Source organism: Prionailurus bengalensis, chromosome A1 (assembly GCF_016509475.1).
Source record: "Prionailurus bengalensis isolate Pbe53 chromosome A1, Fcat_Pben_1.1_paternal_pri, whole genome shotgun sequence".
Taxonomy (NCBI): Eukaryota; Metazoa; Chordata; class Mammalia; order Carnivora; family Felidae; genus Prionailurus; species Prionailurus bengalensis.
The window spans coordinates 142,170,810-142,189,812 of record NC_057343.1 but is presented as its reverse complement, the minus strand read 5'-3'; the positions used below and the strand labels follow the sequence as shown (position 1 = coordinate 142,189,812).

Below are 19,003 nucleotides of genomic sequence, written 5' to 3'. Positions count from 1 at the left end.
TTGAGTTTATTTTTGTGTTTGGTGAAAGAAAGTGGTCCAGGTTCATGCTTTTGCATGTTGCTGTCCAGTTTTCCGAGCACCACTTGCTGAAGAGACCATCTTTATTCCATTGGATATTCTTTCCTGCTTTGTCAAAGGTGAGTTGGCCACATGTTTGTGGGTCCATTTCGGGGTTCTCTATTCTGTCCCATGGATCCGAGTGTCTGTTCTTGCACCAATATCATACTGTCTTGATGATTACAGCTTTGTAGTATAGCTTGAAGTCTGGGATTGTGACGCCCCTGCTTTTTCTTTTTCAAGATTGCTTTGGCTATTTGGGTTTTTTTCTGGTTCCATACCAATTTTAGGATTGTTTGTTCTAGCTCTGTGAAGAATGCTAGTGTTATTTTGATAGGCATTGCATTGAATATGTAGATTGCTTTGGGTAGTATCGACATTTTAACAATATTTGTTCTTCCTATCCAGGAGCATGGAATCTTTTTCCATTTTTTTGGTATCTTCTTCAATTTCTTTCATAAGCTTTCTATAGTTTTCAGTGTATACATTTTTCACCTCTTTGGTTAGATTTATTCTTAGGTATTTTATGGTTTTTTTGTGCGACTGTAAATGGGATCGATTCCTTGATTTATCTGTCACTTCATTGTAGGTGTATAGGAATGCAACCGATTTCTGTGCAATGATTTTATATCCTGCAACTTTGCTGAATTCATGAATCAATTCTAGCAGTTTTTTGGTGGAATCTTTTGGGTTTTCCATATAGAGTATCATGTCATCTGCAAAGAGTGAAAGTTTGACCTCCTCCTAGCCAATTTGGATGCCTTTTATTTCTTTGTGTTGTATGTATATGATTTTGATATCAGGGTAATGATGACCTCATAGAATGAATCTGGAAGCTTTCCTTCCTCTTTGATTTTTTTGGAATAGTTTGAGAAGAAAAGGTATTAATTCTTCTTTAAATGTCTGGTAGAATTTGCCTGTGAAGCTGTCTGGTCTTGGACGTTTGGTGGGAGTTTTTGATTACTGATTCAATTTCCCTGCTGGTAACTGGCCTGTTCAAATTTTCTATGTCCTTCTGATTTGGTTTTGGAAGGTTCTGTGTTTCTAGAAATTCATTTCTTCTAGGCTGTCCAGTTTGGCGGCATATAATTTTGAGTCTATTCCTATTGTATTTCTCTGGTGTTGGTTGTTATTTCTCCTCTTTCATTTCTGATTCTGAGTCTTTCTTTTTTTTTTTTTTAATTTTATGAGTCTGCCTAGAGGTTTGCCAGTTTTGTTGATCTACTCAAAGAGCCATCTCCCAGTATCATTAATTTTGTTTTGTTTTCATTTCATTTATTTCTGCTCTATTATTTCCTTCCTTCTACTGGTTTTGGGTTTGATTTGTTCTTTTTTCTAGCTCTTCAGGTGTAAGGTTAGGCTGTTTGAGATTTTTGTTTGTTGAGGTAGGCCTGTATTGCTATAACTTCCTTTTTTTTTTAATTTTTTTTTCAATTTTTTTTAACATTTATTTTTGAGACAGAGAGAGAAAGAGCATGAACAGGGGAGGGTCAGAGAAAGAGGGAGATATGGAATCTGAAACAGGCTCCAGGCTCTGAGCTGTCAGCACAGAGCCCGACAAGGGGCTTGAACCCACGGACCGTGAGATCATGACCTGAGCCGAAGTCGGACGCTTAACCAACTGAGCCACCCAGGCGCCCCATAACTTCCTTAAAATTGCTTTTGGTGTACCCTAAAGATTTTGGGCTATTGTGTTTTCACTTTCATTTGCCTCCATGCATTTTTTTACTTACTCTTCAATTTCTTAATGGACCTATTCATTGTTTAGTAGCATGTTATTTAACCTTCTGTATTTGTGTTCTTTCCAGCTTTTTTCATGTGGTTGATTTCCAGTTTCATGGTGTTGTGGTTGGAAAAGATGCATAGTATGACTCTGATCTTCTTGAATCTGTTGAGATTTGTTTCGTGGCTTAATTTATGATCTATTCTGGAGATGATCCATCTACACTTGAAAAGAATGTGTATTCTGCTAGTTTTGGATGGAATGTTCTGAATACATCTCTAGATTAATCTGGTCCAGTGTATCATCCACAGCCATTGTTTCCTTGTAGATTTTCTGTTTGGATGACCTGTCCACTGATGTAAGTGGCATGCTACAGTCCCCTAGTATTGTATTACTATCGTTTAGTTCCTTCAGGTTTGTTATTAACTGCGTTATAGTATTTGGGTGTTCCCATGTTGGATGCATAAATATTTACATTTTACTATCCATCTTGGTGTCAACCTCCTCGGGTTGATTTTGTTAGGTGCTCTCTGTGCCTCCTGAACCTGGATTTCTGTTCCCTGACCCTACTTCAGGAAGTCTTCAGCTATTATTGTTTCAGAATCATTTTCTGCTCCTTCTCTCTCTTCTCTTTCTGAGATCCCTATAATGTGAATGTTATTGTTCTTGATAATTCCCCAAGTCTTATTTTCATTTTTAATTATTATTTTTCTCTCCTATTCAGCTTGATTGCTTTCCATTACTCTGTTCTCCAAATCTCTGGTTCTTCTGCTTCCTCTTGTCTACTATTTATTCCATCTTGTGTATTTTGAATTCCAGTTGAGTTCCTCATCTGCAGTTTTATGGTTTCTTTTTGTTAAGAGTTTCACTGAGATCTTCCACTCTTGTCTCAAGTACAGTGAATATCTTTATGATCATTACTGTAAATTCCCTATCAGTAATATTTCTTTTCTCTGTTTTGCTTAAATCTGGTGCTGTGATTTTATCCTGTTCGTTCATTTGGGACATATTTCCCTGTCTCTCATTTTGTCTAACTCTCTGTTTCTGTGTGTTATGGAAGTCACCTACAACTCCTGCTCTTGAAAGTAGTAGTCTTGTGAAGAAGAGGTCCTGTAGTGCCCTGCAGTGCACTGTCCTCTGTTCACCAGAACCTGGCACTTGAAGAATGTCTCCTATTTGTTGCGTGCACCCTGCTGTTATGGTTGAACTGCTTTTTCCTTTGGCCCAGTAGACTGCAATGGCTCTCTTTTCCTGTTGTGGTCAGGGTTTGTTTGGTCCCTGTGTTGTTAGTAGGCCAGTCTGGGACCACCTCGGGTTTGGGTCAGTCCATGCATTTTCCAGAGAAGCAGTATCAGTGAATTTCAGGGCACTTTCCCTGTGTTGTCCCTTGTGAAGCTTTTGTTGGCAGGCAAGGCCTGCAGTCAGACCACATCTCTGCCCCTAGCAATGTGCCTGGCTGTATTTGGACTGGTGGGTGTGGTTATCTTCACCTCTACCCGGGGCAGGAGTCACTTTGGAGGGTGCTGGTCCTACTGGGGCTGCTTGCACATGCCATACTTGTGGCACTGCTTTGGATGTGCTCTGGCCAAGGGTCTGTTGGGAGGGAGCAGCTCCAGAGGAAAGCATGAGGGTGGGTCACACTGTGTTAGCAGGGTTTGTGTGGGTCTGCTGTGTGAAGAGACCTAGAGGCGGAGCCTGGCTGGAGAGGGTGAGTTTGCAAGAAAACTCAAGCGTGGGATGCACTATTAACCAGTTAGGTATTGAATGTGAGCACTGAGGTGGTTCCAGCAGGTATCCATGGATCTAGGCTGTGGGGGTGGGAGAGGAAAATGGTGGCTTTCCAGCTCTTTTGTTTCTGGAGAAGTCTTCCAATGGTCAATCCCTGCCCCTCCAGCACACTCTCTGAGGTTACGAAACAATCCTCCCTCCAGTATACTCCAGGCATTATTCAAGATGTCGTTTCTATGCTGTATTTCTGAGGGGCTTGTCTGTTGTGCTATTTCTATAAGGGCAGAGATTCCGTTTCCTCTCATCCTTCCAGCTCTCTCTCAGAGCCGACTGATTTTTAAAGTTCAGATGTTAAGCCTGCTAATTGTAAGAGTTCATGAAATTTCCCCCCTCTCGCTTTCAAAGCCAAATGTTATGGGGATTCCCTGTGCCTGGGGTGCCTGGCACGAGGCTCTATTTCTCTCCTCTCTCCAAGTCTGCCATCCCTCCCTCCCATGGGTCTGTTAGCTCCCAAACATGTTTCTATTCTTCCTAGTCTCCGCTCTGTGGCCTCTTCTCTACATTTAGCCGTGAAGTTTGTTTTGCCAGTCTTCATGTTATTTTCTGAGTTATTTATACTGATGTGGATTTTATCTAGCTGTATCCATGGGATAAGGTAAGGTTCCTGCTACTCAGCCATCTTCTCCATTGTTTTTTGTTTGTTTTTTTGTTTTGAACAGGTAATGCTTACATGTAGGTAAAAATTCCAAAGGGAGAAACTACCCTAAAAGCCCTGTTATATTTAAGTGATGAATCACTAAATTTTACTCCTGAGATCATCATCACTATACGTTAACTAACTGGGATTTAAATAAAATATAAAAATTTAAAAAAATAATTATAAACTTAAAAATAAATAAATCAGTAAGAGCTCTGATCCTATCAGCTCATCCTACCAATGCCTGTGAGGTGGGAAGGAGGGATAAAATCCTCACGTTACAAATGGGATAACTTAATCTAGCCAATATCAAGAAAGCTTACCTGCTGCTCAGCCATCATTACAGCCTTCTTCTGTACTTTGCAACCTCTACTTCTCCATGTTCTGGAGAGATGATGGTCCCACCTCAAACTTTACACTGAAAACTGAGCTAATCTAGTTCAAATTCTCTCATCCATTATCCTGTCCATCTAAAATGTTCTATTTACATCTGAAAATATTTCAGTTAATCTTGTTTTACATTTTTGGCCCCTATCCTTTGCCTGCCCTATGATTTATCCTCTTTCCTCTATGAATTATTCATCTTGTCTCTAAAGTCTTCAGTCCTTCCTAGTTTATCCACTTCCCTCATAATCAGGTTTCCCATTGTGACCCATAGGATTGAAAAGTCCTTCACTTGCCCTTCCAGTTTATTCCCTTAATTTACCATCATACTTCTCTCCTTTCTATCACAGTCACTCACCACCCCTCCTCATGCCCCTAGAATGGATGAGTGAAATCCACTAATCTGTTCTCGGTGCTTAAGCTCACTGATCTCTGCAGCATATAATACTGCTGGCCATCTCCCTTCTCTTGCTACCCTCTTGTTCGTGGCTCACCCCCAGTTCTCTTGTGCTCTTCCTTGGCCCTATTTCTCCTGCCTCTCCTCTAACTGAAAGAATGCCTTCAAATCTAGAACCTAGACATTCTTTTCTTTTCTCTTCTCTCTCTCTTCCCCTGCCCCCACCTCCCTCTCTCTCTCTCTCTCTCTCTCTCTCTCTCTCTCTCTCTCACACACACACACACACACACACACACACACACACACCCCTTACAGATGTTCCTCTGCTCAAAGCATCATCTATCACCCCTAAGACTCCCAAATCCACACCTCTCGCCCGCCGTACTAGTCTTGTATTTTAGCTTTAGCTTCCTTGGTATCTTCATTAAAATAAAAATAATCATTTTCTCCTCAACCCCCCACATGGCCATACAATGGAGACTCCTATTTCTGAAAATATTACTCATATTTTCCCAGGTACCTAGGAATGAAATTTCAAAGTCATCTTGGACTTTCCCCCCTCCCTGCAAATCCAAATGATGCCTCTTTAAGGCGTGCTTGAACTCAAATAATGTTTTGGTTAAATTATGTTTAGCAGAGCAGAACTGTTGAGCTAAATTATGTCCCACAGTATTTCTATGACATTTTATTAAGGGTAAGGGTGTGTAACAGGTACACTGAAAACTGGGAAGTGTTGAAGTTGGGAAGTCAGGACTCTGCAGTTCCTTTTCTCCCACTCCCACTTAAGAATGATCTAGCTATTATATTTAAAAAAATGACCTGGCTATTAAAACCCTGAGCTGCTCTGGTGGTTATACGGCTCAACACAATTTAGGCCGTCATGGAACAAGTGTGGAGTCATTTCAAAGAGAAGACACTATAAAAAGCAAAAAAGTAAGAAGTGCTGAAAATTTTTCAGTTTACGGAGTAAAAAAGCAAGCTGCATCAAAACTCTGCTACTTGGGGTTTTGTTTATATGCTGACAAATTCTTGAGTATATTCCTCTGTCATCTTCTATACTTTAAAAAGGCCAAGAAATCTGAAAAACTTCTTACCATCACTGCCTCGAGATGATATCGATTTCACATCAATGGACTCTTTCCTCCTGTTCTTGTATCTAAATGAATGAGACTCTAAGGATTGCAAGTTAATAATGGAAGGTGAGTATTCAGCTTATTTACAGGTGAAGTTTAGACACATTTCCCCTCCCCAATGAAAACAAGGTTCCTTTTTAAGCACTATAAAATACTTCCAAGAAACAGCAAACCACTTTCTCTTCAACTCATCAACAACACAGAATTATCAATCATATTAATTGCAAAATGATACTCTTTTCTTACGGCCGTTATGTAATGGTAATAGGCTTTTTATCAAGAGTTCTTTAGTTCCATTAATAAAATACCTTTTTTAAAAATAAGTATTAAAACTTGGGTGAAATTTGGGGGGGGGGGGTTCATTTCAACCTGAAGGACAGTAAATGTAACTGGGTCAGGAAGGCTGTTACAGAGATATTTGCACAAGTAAAATACCAGTGAAATACAAAGAAACTTGAATTTATTTGAGAAACTACTATGGACTAATTTTAGGCCCCTCTGAAAGGTCAGCCCACCAGATGGTCTTCTAGGTTCTCCTTAGGATGTGATTTCATCAAATGAGGCATAGTGAAAATCCCAGGAAGGAAGGAAAGAAAAGGCAGGTTTATAATCCCAACTATTTCCACAACTCACTTTTGTCCCTATTTTCTAAGGGGAATAAAGCACTTCAATTCTGCACAAGTCTTTGCTGACTTTAACCCTCAAAATGTGCTGTCACATTAATGAAATATTGAAGCATGGAGTGAGGACAAAGAGATAAAAATGTCAGGGCAGTAGAATTACCTTCAGAAACATGCATTTTCAGGGCATTGGCTTCTTGTGGGAGTAACCCAGTAGCAAGAAGAGAAACTTAATCATAACACAGAATTGTTCCCCACTGTGCCAAGACAGGAGGCACACACGCAGGTTCCAGCAGGAAGAATACATTTCTTATACATCAATAAGTGTTCATACTCCAAGAAAGAAGAAAAAGATGCAACAATGCTCTTTGAAGAAGTGTCTATTAATGGTGGGCCTGGGGGCTCAGTCAGTTCTAGGTGTCCAACTCTTGATTTCGGCTCAGGTCATGATCTTGCAGGTCATGAGTGTGAGCCCCACACCAGGCTCTGCACTGACAGTGTGGAACCTGCTTGGGATTCTGTCTCTCTAACCTCTCCTCCTGCTCCTCCTCCACTCTCAATCTCTGTCTCAAAATAAATAAATAATATGAAAAAAAAAAAAGGTCTATTAACACCAAAAAAGGTGCAAGAGAGAACAGTAGATAAACCAGTTCCAGAGTAACTTGCCAAAATTCAAGTCTCCAGAATGCCATCATCTACTAGCTGTATAACCCTGGCAGTGTTAACTTCTCTGTATTTCAACATCTACATCTATGAAGTGGGGATGGTTACAGCATCTCATTCTTAAGTTGCTGTGTGATATAAATGAGTTAATCCATGCAAAGCATTTAACACAGTGCCTGCTACACAGGAAGTATGTAGTTTGTACTGGCTGGTGGTATTAATTACATCTGGTCATTTGCAAACATACCTTCTTTCTAGGCATACATGGGCTCAGGTTATAATATTGTTCTCTTGTCTGTTTTCACTTTTTTTCTGGATCAGCTTTTTAACTATTTTAGAGTCCTAAAAATTCTGATTCAATTAAAAAAGTTAAATCATGAACTAAACTTGAATTATGTTTATACACCTAAAGACAAAAGCAGAATTATTATGAAGTTGATCTAAACACCTTAACCATACAGCCTTGTCTTGTGGATTCTGCCTTAATAATTTTCCTGGCCGTGGATAGGAGTTTCAGTATTTGTAAAGACACCTATAAGTAGTGGTACTTTAAATGACATTGTTAGGATCATATGGCATCTTTCAAACCCTGAAAAACTAACAGTGGTGACTCACAAAACATTCCTTTTTAGCCTCTTCAGGGACTTAATAATCATATACATTCCTAGCCTTTACCACATAATAAATTAAATCTAACTGAATAAAGATTTAAGATTAAATTCAAGACTGGGGTGCCTGGGTGCCTCAGTGGGGTTGAGCGTCCAACTTCGGCTCAGGTCAAGATCTCATGGTTCGTGAGTTCGAGCCCTACGTTGGGCTCTGTGCTGACAGCTCAGAGCCTGGAGCCTGCTTTGGATTCTGTGTCTCCTCTCTTTGCCCCTCCGTTGCTCATGGTGTCTCTCTCAAAAAATACACACTAAAAAATTTTTTTAAAAAGATTAAATTCCAAATTAAAAAAACCTCATTCCTGAAAATGTAGTTTCTAAATAAAACCAAAGTAGGGAAGTTAGTCTCATGACTGTGACCATGCCTGGCTAGCTGAATACTAAATCATTCACTAGAAATTACTCCAAGATATGTAATTCTTGTTCTTCCTGATATTATCTCAGCTGAAATTAAGAGAATGTAGCAACAGAAATTACTAAAAGTTTGGAGAAATTATTCTTCAATAAAGGCCATTTAAGTCGAATAATTCATTATTCATTCTCCCAAGAGATGCTTTGGAATGAATTTACAGACCAAAGAAAACAAAGATAAAGGAAATTTAAATATCTTTATTCAATGGCAAAAGGGGATATAGTGTCAATAATTTAAAAAAATAGCGAACATTTACTGAGCACCTACTCTGCACCAGACATTGTGCTTCAATATTTACTTTAAATGTAAATTATCTTATGTGATCATTATAACAATTCTGAAAGTACATAGTACAATCTTCATTTTACCAGTGAGAAAACTTGAACTTGGAGAGATTATGTAGGTAGCTCCAAGTCAAACAGCACGTCAAACAGTGGAACCTATGTTTTGTAAGATGGGATAGTTTCAATTTATCAATGTTTTGGGAGCATTTGTTGACCCTAATATGTGCAAGGCAACGCTGGGCACAGTAAAGGATATGAAAATGCTTGCAACATTTTTTGGCGCCTAATAAGTTAATTAAAATAATACTCTTACAAGAGATAAACATAAAGAGAGAGAGGCAGAGGCAGAGACAGAGACATGGAGGGAGGGAGGGAGGAAGGGGCAAGGGCAGAGGAAGGAAAAGGGTAGAGGAAGGGAAGGAGGATATCCAAGAGTTAAATGGCAGGTACAGTCACACATACACTTTCTCCTTTATTTTTCATAACAATGAGATGCACATTGTTAATTCATTTTACAAGTGAGGAAACTAAAGCTCAGAAAGATGAAATTGAGTCTGAGTATGTTAAAATATGGTCCATCCTAGAGTCAAGGAGAGGGACTAAATAGGTAGCCCAGGGTCTAACTTTATGCACTAATGGTTGGGAAAACCACTAACAGAGGAAAGAATATCGTGTGTGTGTACACAAATAAGAAGTTTAAATTTCTGATAGACTGAATTTTGCCTCTAATGATCAGAGAAATCCAGACCTTTCAAATATAGAAGTCATCTAGTCATTTCCTCATTTGAGGGTTGAGGAATCCAAGGGTCAGACAGAGTACTGCCCAAAGTATAAAGCAAGGGAGCGGGGACTGAAATGGGACCTCAGTGCTCTGGACTTCCATGACAGGCCAACCCACATTTTCTAATTAGACAGACACCAACAGCTACGAAGAACGGGTAGCCTGACCAGGGTGTAACAACAGTGTCTCTCTCCTGGACTTCTGGCCACTCTCTTTTTAAGGTGTATCTGCTCTATATGGTCTCCAGCCAGTAAAATAAAACCAGCATGATAAAGGCATCCAAACTTTTGAAGGGATTCTGCTTTTATGCTGGCTCTCCAGCCTTCCAATATCCACACTCAGATTTTAGTAATCACATTCTGAGGTGGTGAGTGTCAATCTACACTTCTTCAGAGTAATTTACAGACTTGAACCCACAAATGCCAGTGGAGTGAAATTGAAGTATTCTCACCTGTCTGAGAATTGTCTCCTGAATCACGATGAACCTTGTGAATCTGAAGTTGTTCAAAAAGTTTGGTAAAACAAGAGAAAGAAATTTTAAATATGGTATTAGCTACATTTCCAGCCAAACAATTTAATCAAAAAGCTCTGAGGACTCAAGAAATCAAGAAGTTACATAGATAATATAAACAGATGAAGATGTACATCAAGTGATAATACTATAAATGTTCTATTACATTCAGACACTTATAGAATGGCTGAACCTGAGAGCAAGGAGATACCCAAGGGATGCATTTTTTACCCAGGACATCTACACCTCCACTCAGCTGTTCCCATTTTGACCATTTGCAGAAATGCAGAAAGACAAAAAGCCGTAACAAAATATTTTTTATAAAGCTAACATAATCTATTTAAATTTCAGGTGGGTTATAAAATTTTTCTGTAGTATAAAAATAATTGGAATTTAAGCCCAGGATTTCTAAAAAACCATCCTAAAAATCTCTTCCAATGCTCCTCAATTATGGACAGAGTCATTTTACAAAATGTATATTCACAACAAGATCTGAACTTTGGATGCAGCTTAACACCTAGTTCCTTCTCATTATCAGATTTTTTGTGTGTGGTAATGATTTTATGCTAACGCTCACTAAATATCCATCAAATGATGAATGAAGTCATTAACACTAGAAAACAATATACACGCTTTGGGATGTTGCATTTTTTCTGTTTATAAGTGAGACACTGTTACCAAGTTGCATTTAGCTGTATCATGCTTAAAATCATGCTCCTTTGCTGCTAACTCCACCTCCTTCCAGTCGTTTGGACAACCAAGCCTTTGCAGCCACTCAATGAATGGGATAAGTTAACTTGAAAAACAAGACAGGTGAGTGTGTGGTACTATGAAGGAAGATTAGTATGGTTTAGCAACATCAGCTGTAATAAATAGCCACAAGTTGCCTATATATCAGATAACGGGTACAATGTTCCAGCTTGACTGAACCATTGAAAATAATCATGTAAAACTGACATGTTAAAAAAGGGGTTTTCTATGAATCCTTCTGCATAGTCCATTCTACATAATTAGAGAAACAATTCTATGGCCAGCCTGTGTGAGATCTTGGTCAAAATGTGACTGAGGGCTATGACACATAGCAGGTCATAAAAATGGGATCCATAATTATGGTACCTTGTTATTTCTTCTGTGAATGGCTGCTTTATATATTTTCTTTACAGATGAAGACCATTTGTTACAAAGCTACTGAGTACAGTGTGAATTTTTGATACTCTACCAAATGAATACAACTTTTGCCTTGCAAACTGTTTTCTCAATCAACTTTAGCTCAAAAGCAAGTTATCTTTGAATATTTAGCTTTTCTCTCTGAATCACAATACATCTCTCCCGTAGGAACAAAGTCCTATGACTTCCCTGATTACCTAAAAAGGCCATTGGCTCGTCTATTGGTGACCCCCACGGGCGAGATGACTGAACTGTGGACCTCCTACAAGGTCAACGTGGCCTTTGTGTTCTGTCTAGATGAAGCCAGATGAAGCCCAAGGTCTAGTATATACATAGCCCAACTCTGCCTTTAGTATGGAAGTGCCTTGGTCCCAGATGGGAGAAGAGGCAACAGGGAGGAGAGATGAGAGGTACCAGGTCCATCTTCTGAGGTAGCTTCCTTTCTTTCTCCACACAGGATGAGGCATTTGGCACTTTTGGAGCTGAACTCACTGCACCCCCTCCACAACTGCTGCCCCTGAAATGGCTCATCTAACTCTGCTGGATTCTCTTCTAGGGACAATAACACAGACTGGACATACCCTTTGATGTCACTTGCTCTACAAGCAGAGGATGTGCAGGGCAAGGTTAGCACCTGCCACCCAGGATCCTATTCCATGACTCATTTCATGATCCACTGCAGCAGGGGCGGTGCCTAAGGACCTTTGCTGCTTACTCTCCAGCTGTGCTAAGTTTTATCAGAGCTTCCACACTCAGGTTATCTACATTACTCTTCTGAATAATGTCCTTCCCCACAACCCTTTTACAACTAAAGATTCACCTGGATGAAAAAAATCTTTAAGAATTTGAATTTTTTTCTTGGAGGTCTAAACCCACAGTCATTTATGACTTGGCATGAATGACTCCACTAAAATTATTTTCTCATAATTCTTGGTCATGCTCACTGAGGAAGTAAACAGAGAATGAGCATTTCCATAATTTGTTGTTCTCTGGTAGGCAGCCAAGCAGGGAACATGGGCCTGAGGACTGTAGGGCAGGAAGAGAGATAAGTCAACTATGCCCATGCATGACAACAGCACCCCTGTCACCATTAAGAATCTTGATGGTTTGGGGCACCTGGGTGGCTCAATTGGTTAAGCATTCAACTCCTGATTTCAGCTCAGGTCATGATCTCACGGTTTGTGGGTTCAGGCCCCATGTTGGGCTCTGCACTCAGGGCATGGAACCTGCTTGGGATTCTCCCTCTCTCTGCCCCTCCCCTGCATACACTCTCTCTCTCAAAATAAATAAATAAACATTAAAAAAAAGAATATTGGTGTTTCATGGGAAGAGGTCAAAATAACAACATTAAAAAGAATTTGAAAGAAGGTGATTTCCAACCCTAATGATGACTTTTGTGAATTCAATACTGTGGATGGTGTAGACATAGCAAGAGAATTAAAATGAGAAGTAGAGCCTGAACCAGGGTGATCTCTGTGTGGAGAGCCCTGAGACCCCATGGCCCGCACCCACTTCAGCTTCAGGTGTCCTGCCAGGGCATCCCCTGTGCAGAAAGTTTCAGGAACGCCTCAGAATATGCACACATCAGCTCTACTCAGCCAACAACACCAGGCAAACACAGTCTACACAGGGGATAACAATACACAACATTCCTTCTAGGTTAGAAGAGTAGCTGTTATACCTAATTCACAAAAACAAACATAGAAAGTCAAGCAAAGTAAGGAGATGACAGTGAAGGAACTTAGTGAGAGCTTCAACAAAGAGAAATATAAAAAAGGACCAATCAGAGTTTCAGAATAAAATAACTGAGATGAAAAATACACTAGAGGAAATCAACGGTAGATCAGAGGATGCAGAAGGTATCAGCCATCAGGAAGGCAGAGTAATGGAAAACACCCAAACTGCACAACAAAAGGAAAGAAGAATTTTTTAAAAATGCGGATAGGTTAAGGGATCGCTTTGACCATGTCAAGAGAACAAACATTAGTACTACAGGGATCCCAGAAGAAGAAGAGAGAGAAACAGCATAAAGCTTACTTGAAAAAAATAATAGCTGAAAGCCTCCCTAACGTGGGGAACAAAACAGATACCAGTTTCAAGAGGCACAGAGAGTTCCACACCATGAACATCACAACACCTAATAATCAAAATGTCAAAGTTTAAAAACAAAGAGAATTTGAAAAACAGCAAGAGACAAATATTTATGTACAAGAAAAACCTCATAAGGCTGTCAGCTGATTTTTCAGTAAAATGTTGCAGGCCAGAAGGGAGAGGCATCACATATTCAAAGTGCTAAAAGGAAAAAAAAAAACCTGCAACCAAGAATATTCTGTGTAGCAAAATTATCACTCAGAACTGAAGGAGAAATAGAATTTCCCAGACAAAAAAGTAAAGGAGTTTATCACCATTACACCTGCCTTACAAGAAATGTTTAAAAGACCTCTTTAAGTAGAAAAGAAAGGACTATAATTAGAAACAAGAATATTACAAAAGGCAAGGGGATTCACAAAATAAAAATCTGTAAAAAGATGTGCACATACACAAAATGCGGAGGGGAGATAGTAAAAGTTCTTTCAGAATGGGTTCAAACTTAAGTGACCATCAACTTAATATAGACTGTTACATACTTAGGAAAACCTGTAATAGATACACATATACAAAAAGAAAAAGAAAACCAAGCATAACACTAGAGAAAATAAGAAATCACAAGGAAAGAGAATAAGAGGAGGAAAGGAATAGAGTATTACTAGAAAAACAACCAGAAAACAAAAGAAAATGGCAATAAATATCTATCAATAATTAATTCTAAACGTAAATGGTCTAAGGGCTCCAATCTAAAGACATAGGGTGACTGAATGGATTAAAAAAAAACACCTGAAAAACAAAAACAAGGCCCATCTATATGTTTCCTAAAAGACAATCACTTCAGACCTAAAGACACATACAGACTGAAATGAAGGGATGGAAAAAGATATTCCATGTAAATGAAAGTGGAAAAAAAGAGCCAGGTAGCATACTTATATCAAAGTAGACTTTAAAAGGAAAGACTGTAACAAGAGAAAAAGGAAGGCATTACATAATGATTGAGGGATCAATCCAACAAAAGGACATAATACTATTAAATACCTATGCACCAACAAATTTAAGTATCTACATACCCAACATCAATCTAGCAAGAAAATATAACAATTTTAAATACCTATGCACCCAACATTGAACCGCCTACATATGTAAAGCAAATATTATCAGACCTAAAGGAGGAAATTGACAAAAATCTGACATAAGAGTAGGAGACTTTTATAACAGTGGATAGATCATACAGGCAGAAAATCAGTAAGAAAACAGTGGCTTTGAACAACATACTATACCAGATGCACTTAACAGATATATACACAACATTCCATCCCAAAACAGTACAGTACACATTCTTTTCAAGTACTTAATGGAACATTCTCCAGGACAGATCACATGTTAGGCCTCAAAACAAGTCTCAATAAATTTAAGAAAACTGAAAAATACCAAGCATCTTTTCCAACCACAACAGTATGAAACTAGAAATCAATTACAAGAAAAAAAAATGGAAAAAAAAATCCACAAACACATGGAAGCTAAACAACATGCTACTAAACCACCAATGAGTCAACAAAGAAGTCAAAGAGGAGATCAAAAAAATATGTGGAGACACATGAAAATGAAAACATATTGGCCCAAAATCTTTGGGAGAGAGCAAAAGCAGTTTTAAGAGGGAAATTTACAGTGATACAAGCCTACCTCTAAAAACAAACAAAATCTCAACAATCTAACCTTACACCAAAAGGAACTAAAAAAAAAAAAAAAAAAAGGAAACCCAAAGCCAGTAGGGAGAAGGAAATAATGAAAAGCAGAAATAAATGAAATAGAGACAAAAAATATAATAGAAAAGATCACTGAAACCAAGAGCTGGTTCTTTGAAAAAATAGCAAAATTGGTAAGCCTTTACTCAGACTCATTAGGAAAAAAAGGGGACCCAAGTAAGTAAAATCAGAAACGAAAAAGGAGAGGTAACAACTGACACCACAGAAATATGAAAAATTATATACCAATAAATGGGACAACCTAGAAGAAACGGATAAATTCCTAGAAACATACAATCTTCCAGAATTGCATCAAGAAGAAATAGACAATGTCAACAGATTGTAACTAGTATGAAATTGAATTGGTAATCAAAAATTCCAAACAAAGTAAAGTCCAGGAACACGTGGATTCCTGGGCAAATTCTACCAAACATTTAGAGGATTCCTATTCTTCTCAAATTATTCCCAAAAGAATGAGGGAAATAGAAGAAGGAAAGCTTCCAAACACATATTCAAGGCCAGCATTACTCTAATACCAAAACCAGACAAAGGCCCTAGAAAAACAATGGAATCCAACTACACGCCAATATCCCTGATAGAAATAGATGCAAATTCTTCAACGAAATGTTAACAAAATGAATTCAACAATACATTAAAAGGATCATGCACCCTGATGAAGAAGGAGATTCAAGGATGGTTTAATATCCAGAAATCAATTAATGACACTATGTCAACTAAATGAACAATAAAAATCACATGATTTCAACAGATGAAGAAAAAGCATTTGACAAAATGCAACATCCATTCATGATAAAAACTCTCAACAAAGGGAGTATAGAGGGAATCTCAACTTAATAAATGCCATCTATGACAAACACAATTAACATTACACTCAGTGGTGAAAAACTAAGAGCTTTACCTCTTAGATCAGGGACACCACAAGGATGTCCACTCTTACCACTTTTATTCAATATAATAATGGAAGTCCTACTCACAGCAATCAGACAAGAAATAAAATATATCGAAATGGTAAGAAAGAAGTCAAACTGTCACTATTTGCAGAGGACATCCTATACATAGAATATCCTAAAGACTCCATCAAAAAAAACTATTAAAAGTAATAAGTGAGGGGCACCTGGGTGGCTCAGTCAGTTAACTGTCCAACTCTTGATATCAGTTCAGAGCATGATCTCACAGCTTGTGAGTTCAAACCCTGTAATGGGCTCTGTGCTGACAGCACAGAGCCTGCTTCGGATTGTCTCTCCCTCTCTCTCTCCTCCTTGCCTCGTCACTCTTCCTCTGTCTCTCTCAAAAATAAATAAGTAAACTTAAAAAAAAAAGTAATAAGTGAACTCAGTAAATTTGCAGGATAAAAAAATACAAAACTCCATTGCATTTCTACACACTAATATCAAAGTAACAGAAAAAGAAATTAAGAAAACAATTCCATTTATGATTGCATCAAAAATAATAAAAATACCTAGGAATAAATTTAACCAAGGAGATTAAAGACCTACATTTTGAAAACTGTGAAACAATGATAAAAGAAATCCAAGATGACACAAACAAATGGAAAGATATTCCATGCTCATGGAATGGAAGAATACTGTTAAATTGTGCATACTACCCAAAGCAATCTACAGATTCAACGTAATCTCTATCAAAATACCAACAGTATTTTTCACAGAATTATAACACAAATACCAAAATTCATATGGGACCACAAAAGACCCTGAATAGCCAAAGCAATCTTAAGACAAAAAAAATCTGGGGGCACCAGGTTGGCTGAGTCGGTTAAGCACTGACTCTTGATTTCGGCTCAGGTCATGATCTCATGGTTTGCGAGATCAAGCCCCATGTCAGGCTGTATGATAACAGTGTGAAGCCTGCTTGGGATTTTCTCTCTCCCTCTCTGTCTGTCCCTTCTCTGCACTCACTCTCTTTTTCAAAATGTAGATGAAAAATTTTTAAAAAGACAACTCTGGGACGCCTGGGTGGCTCAGTCAGTTGAGCATCCGACTTTGGCTCAGGTCATGATCTCGCGGTCCGTGAGTTCGAGCCCCGCGTCGGGCTCTGTGCTGACAGCTCAGAGCCTGGAGCCTGTTTCAGATTCTGTGTCTCCCTCTCTCTCTGACCCTCCCCCGTTCATGCTCTGTCTCTCCCTGTCTCAAAAATAAATAAACGTTAAAAAAAAAAAAAGACAACTCTGAAGATATCGCAATCCCAGATTTCAAGATAGGCTAAAAGCTATGATAATTTAAAAAGTACGGTAATGGTACAAAAAATAGGGCAATGGAACAGGATAAGAAAGCTCAGAAGTAAACCTACAATTATATGGCCAATTAGTCTATGACAAAGGAGGCAAGAATACACAATGGGGAAAAGATGGTCTCTTCAATAAATGATGCTGAGAAAACTGGACTGTAATTAAGGTAGCACTGTATGTCAACTACACTTCAACTAAAAATAAAACACATACTTAAAAAGTGGAGCCTGAAAATGTGACCGAATTGCGGCAATCTCATAGAACTTTAACAAATGAGGAATTGCTTCTTGTGGATGAACAAAGAAAGAAAGTGGTTTCTTGAGATAGAATCTGCTCCTGATGAAGATACTATGAAGACTGTTGAAATGACAATAAAGAATTTGGAAGATCACACGTAGCTGATAAAGCAGGGCAGGGCTTGAGAGGACGGACTCTAATTTCCAAAGAAGTTCTACTATGAGTTAAATGGTATCAAACAGCATCACATACTACCCAGAACTTGTTGGGGAAAGGAAATGTCGATCAATGTGGCAAACTTCCCTGTGGTCCCATTTTAAGAAATTGCCATGGCAACTCCAGCCTTCAGCACTCACCACCCTGATCAGCCATCAACACTAAGGCAAGACTCTCCACCAGCAAAAAGATAACGACTCAATGAAAACTCAGATGATGGTTAGCATTTTTTATCAATAAAATAGTTTTAAATTAAGGTATGTACACTGTCTTTCTAGACATAATGCTATTATGCACTTAACAGACTACAGCATAGTGTAAACATAACTTTTATATGCCCTGGGACACCCCATAATTCATCTGACTTGCTTTACTGAGATACTCACTTCACTGTAGTGGTCTGGAACCCAACCTGCACTGTCTCCCAAGTATGCCCGTATATTGTTTGTTTTTGGGTCTCCCTCACTCCCACGTATTATGAAAAGAGGTAAAAACTCTGGTTAAAATGAAGACAAGTACTATTTTCTAAAATTAGTGTAGCTTACAAAGCCAACTTATTAAGAAATCTTTTTTTTTTTTTAAGATTGGACATACTTGATCAACAACTTCAAGACAAAACTGAATGCTTTCATGTATGTGACAAGACTTCAGTAGAGTTCAAATGCTGGATGAGAGATGTGATCACAGAAACTGAGTCATTTGAGACCCTCCCTTCATTTACATGTAATAAAAATGACAGTGTGTGATATAATAGTTTCTTTGATCATCTTTCTTTACTGAAAATACCTTCTTTACTGAGAAGTAATTCCTTGGATGCTAAAAGCATCTGATGCCTAGATCAAAGATGTTTTCTGTCTACTCTATTTTCAAAAACTGTTTGATAACACACTTCTCAAAATTCCCACCAAACAGCAAACAAACACCAAATGGAGCAATGCCAGATCTGGTATGTTCAGATATCACTGATATCCCTCAGTCAATATTTTCTTACCTTAGTGCCAGTGCCCGCCAGCCCCACATTCAACATGCATTTGCAAGAGCCATTACAAAGAAGCACTCATTATGTAGCCAGTGATAGTTTTTTTTTTAAATCTTTATCTCCTGGAAAAACACTTAATTCGTGTACCATTCCAGTTGAAATGTTTCACTCTTTTTTCCCTTGTCAGTTTCTCTTTTTAATGGCTTTCAAAGACCTACAATGTAAGCACCACTTTGCTTCATACCTGGAA

General features: G+C 38.5%; 1 protein-coding gene across 2 annotated transcripts in view; it reads right to left on the bottom strand.

The window, feature by feature from the left end:
- PDE8B (phosphodiesterase 8B) overlaps positions 1-19,003 on the bottom strand; it is a 240,900-nt gene that overhangs the window by 22,393 nt on the left and 199,504 nt on the right. For both annotated transcript variants that reach the window (XM_043592585.1, XM_043592592.1), the window contains exons 11-12: positions 9,996-10,038; positions 6,081-6,158 (exon numbers count right to left, since the gene is read on the bottom strand). In XM_043592585.1, the coding sequence (XP_043448520.1) occupies positions 6,081-6,158; positions 9,996-10,038 (121 nt within the window). The remainder of the gene's footprint in view (positions 1-6,080; positions 6,159-9,995; positions 10,039-19,003) is intronic.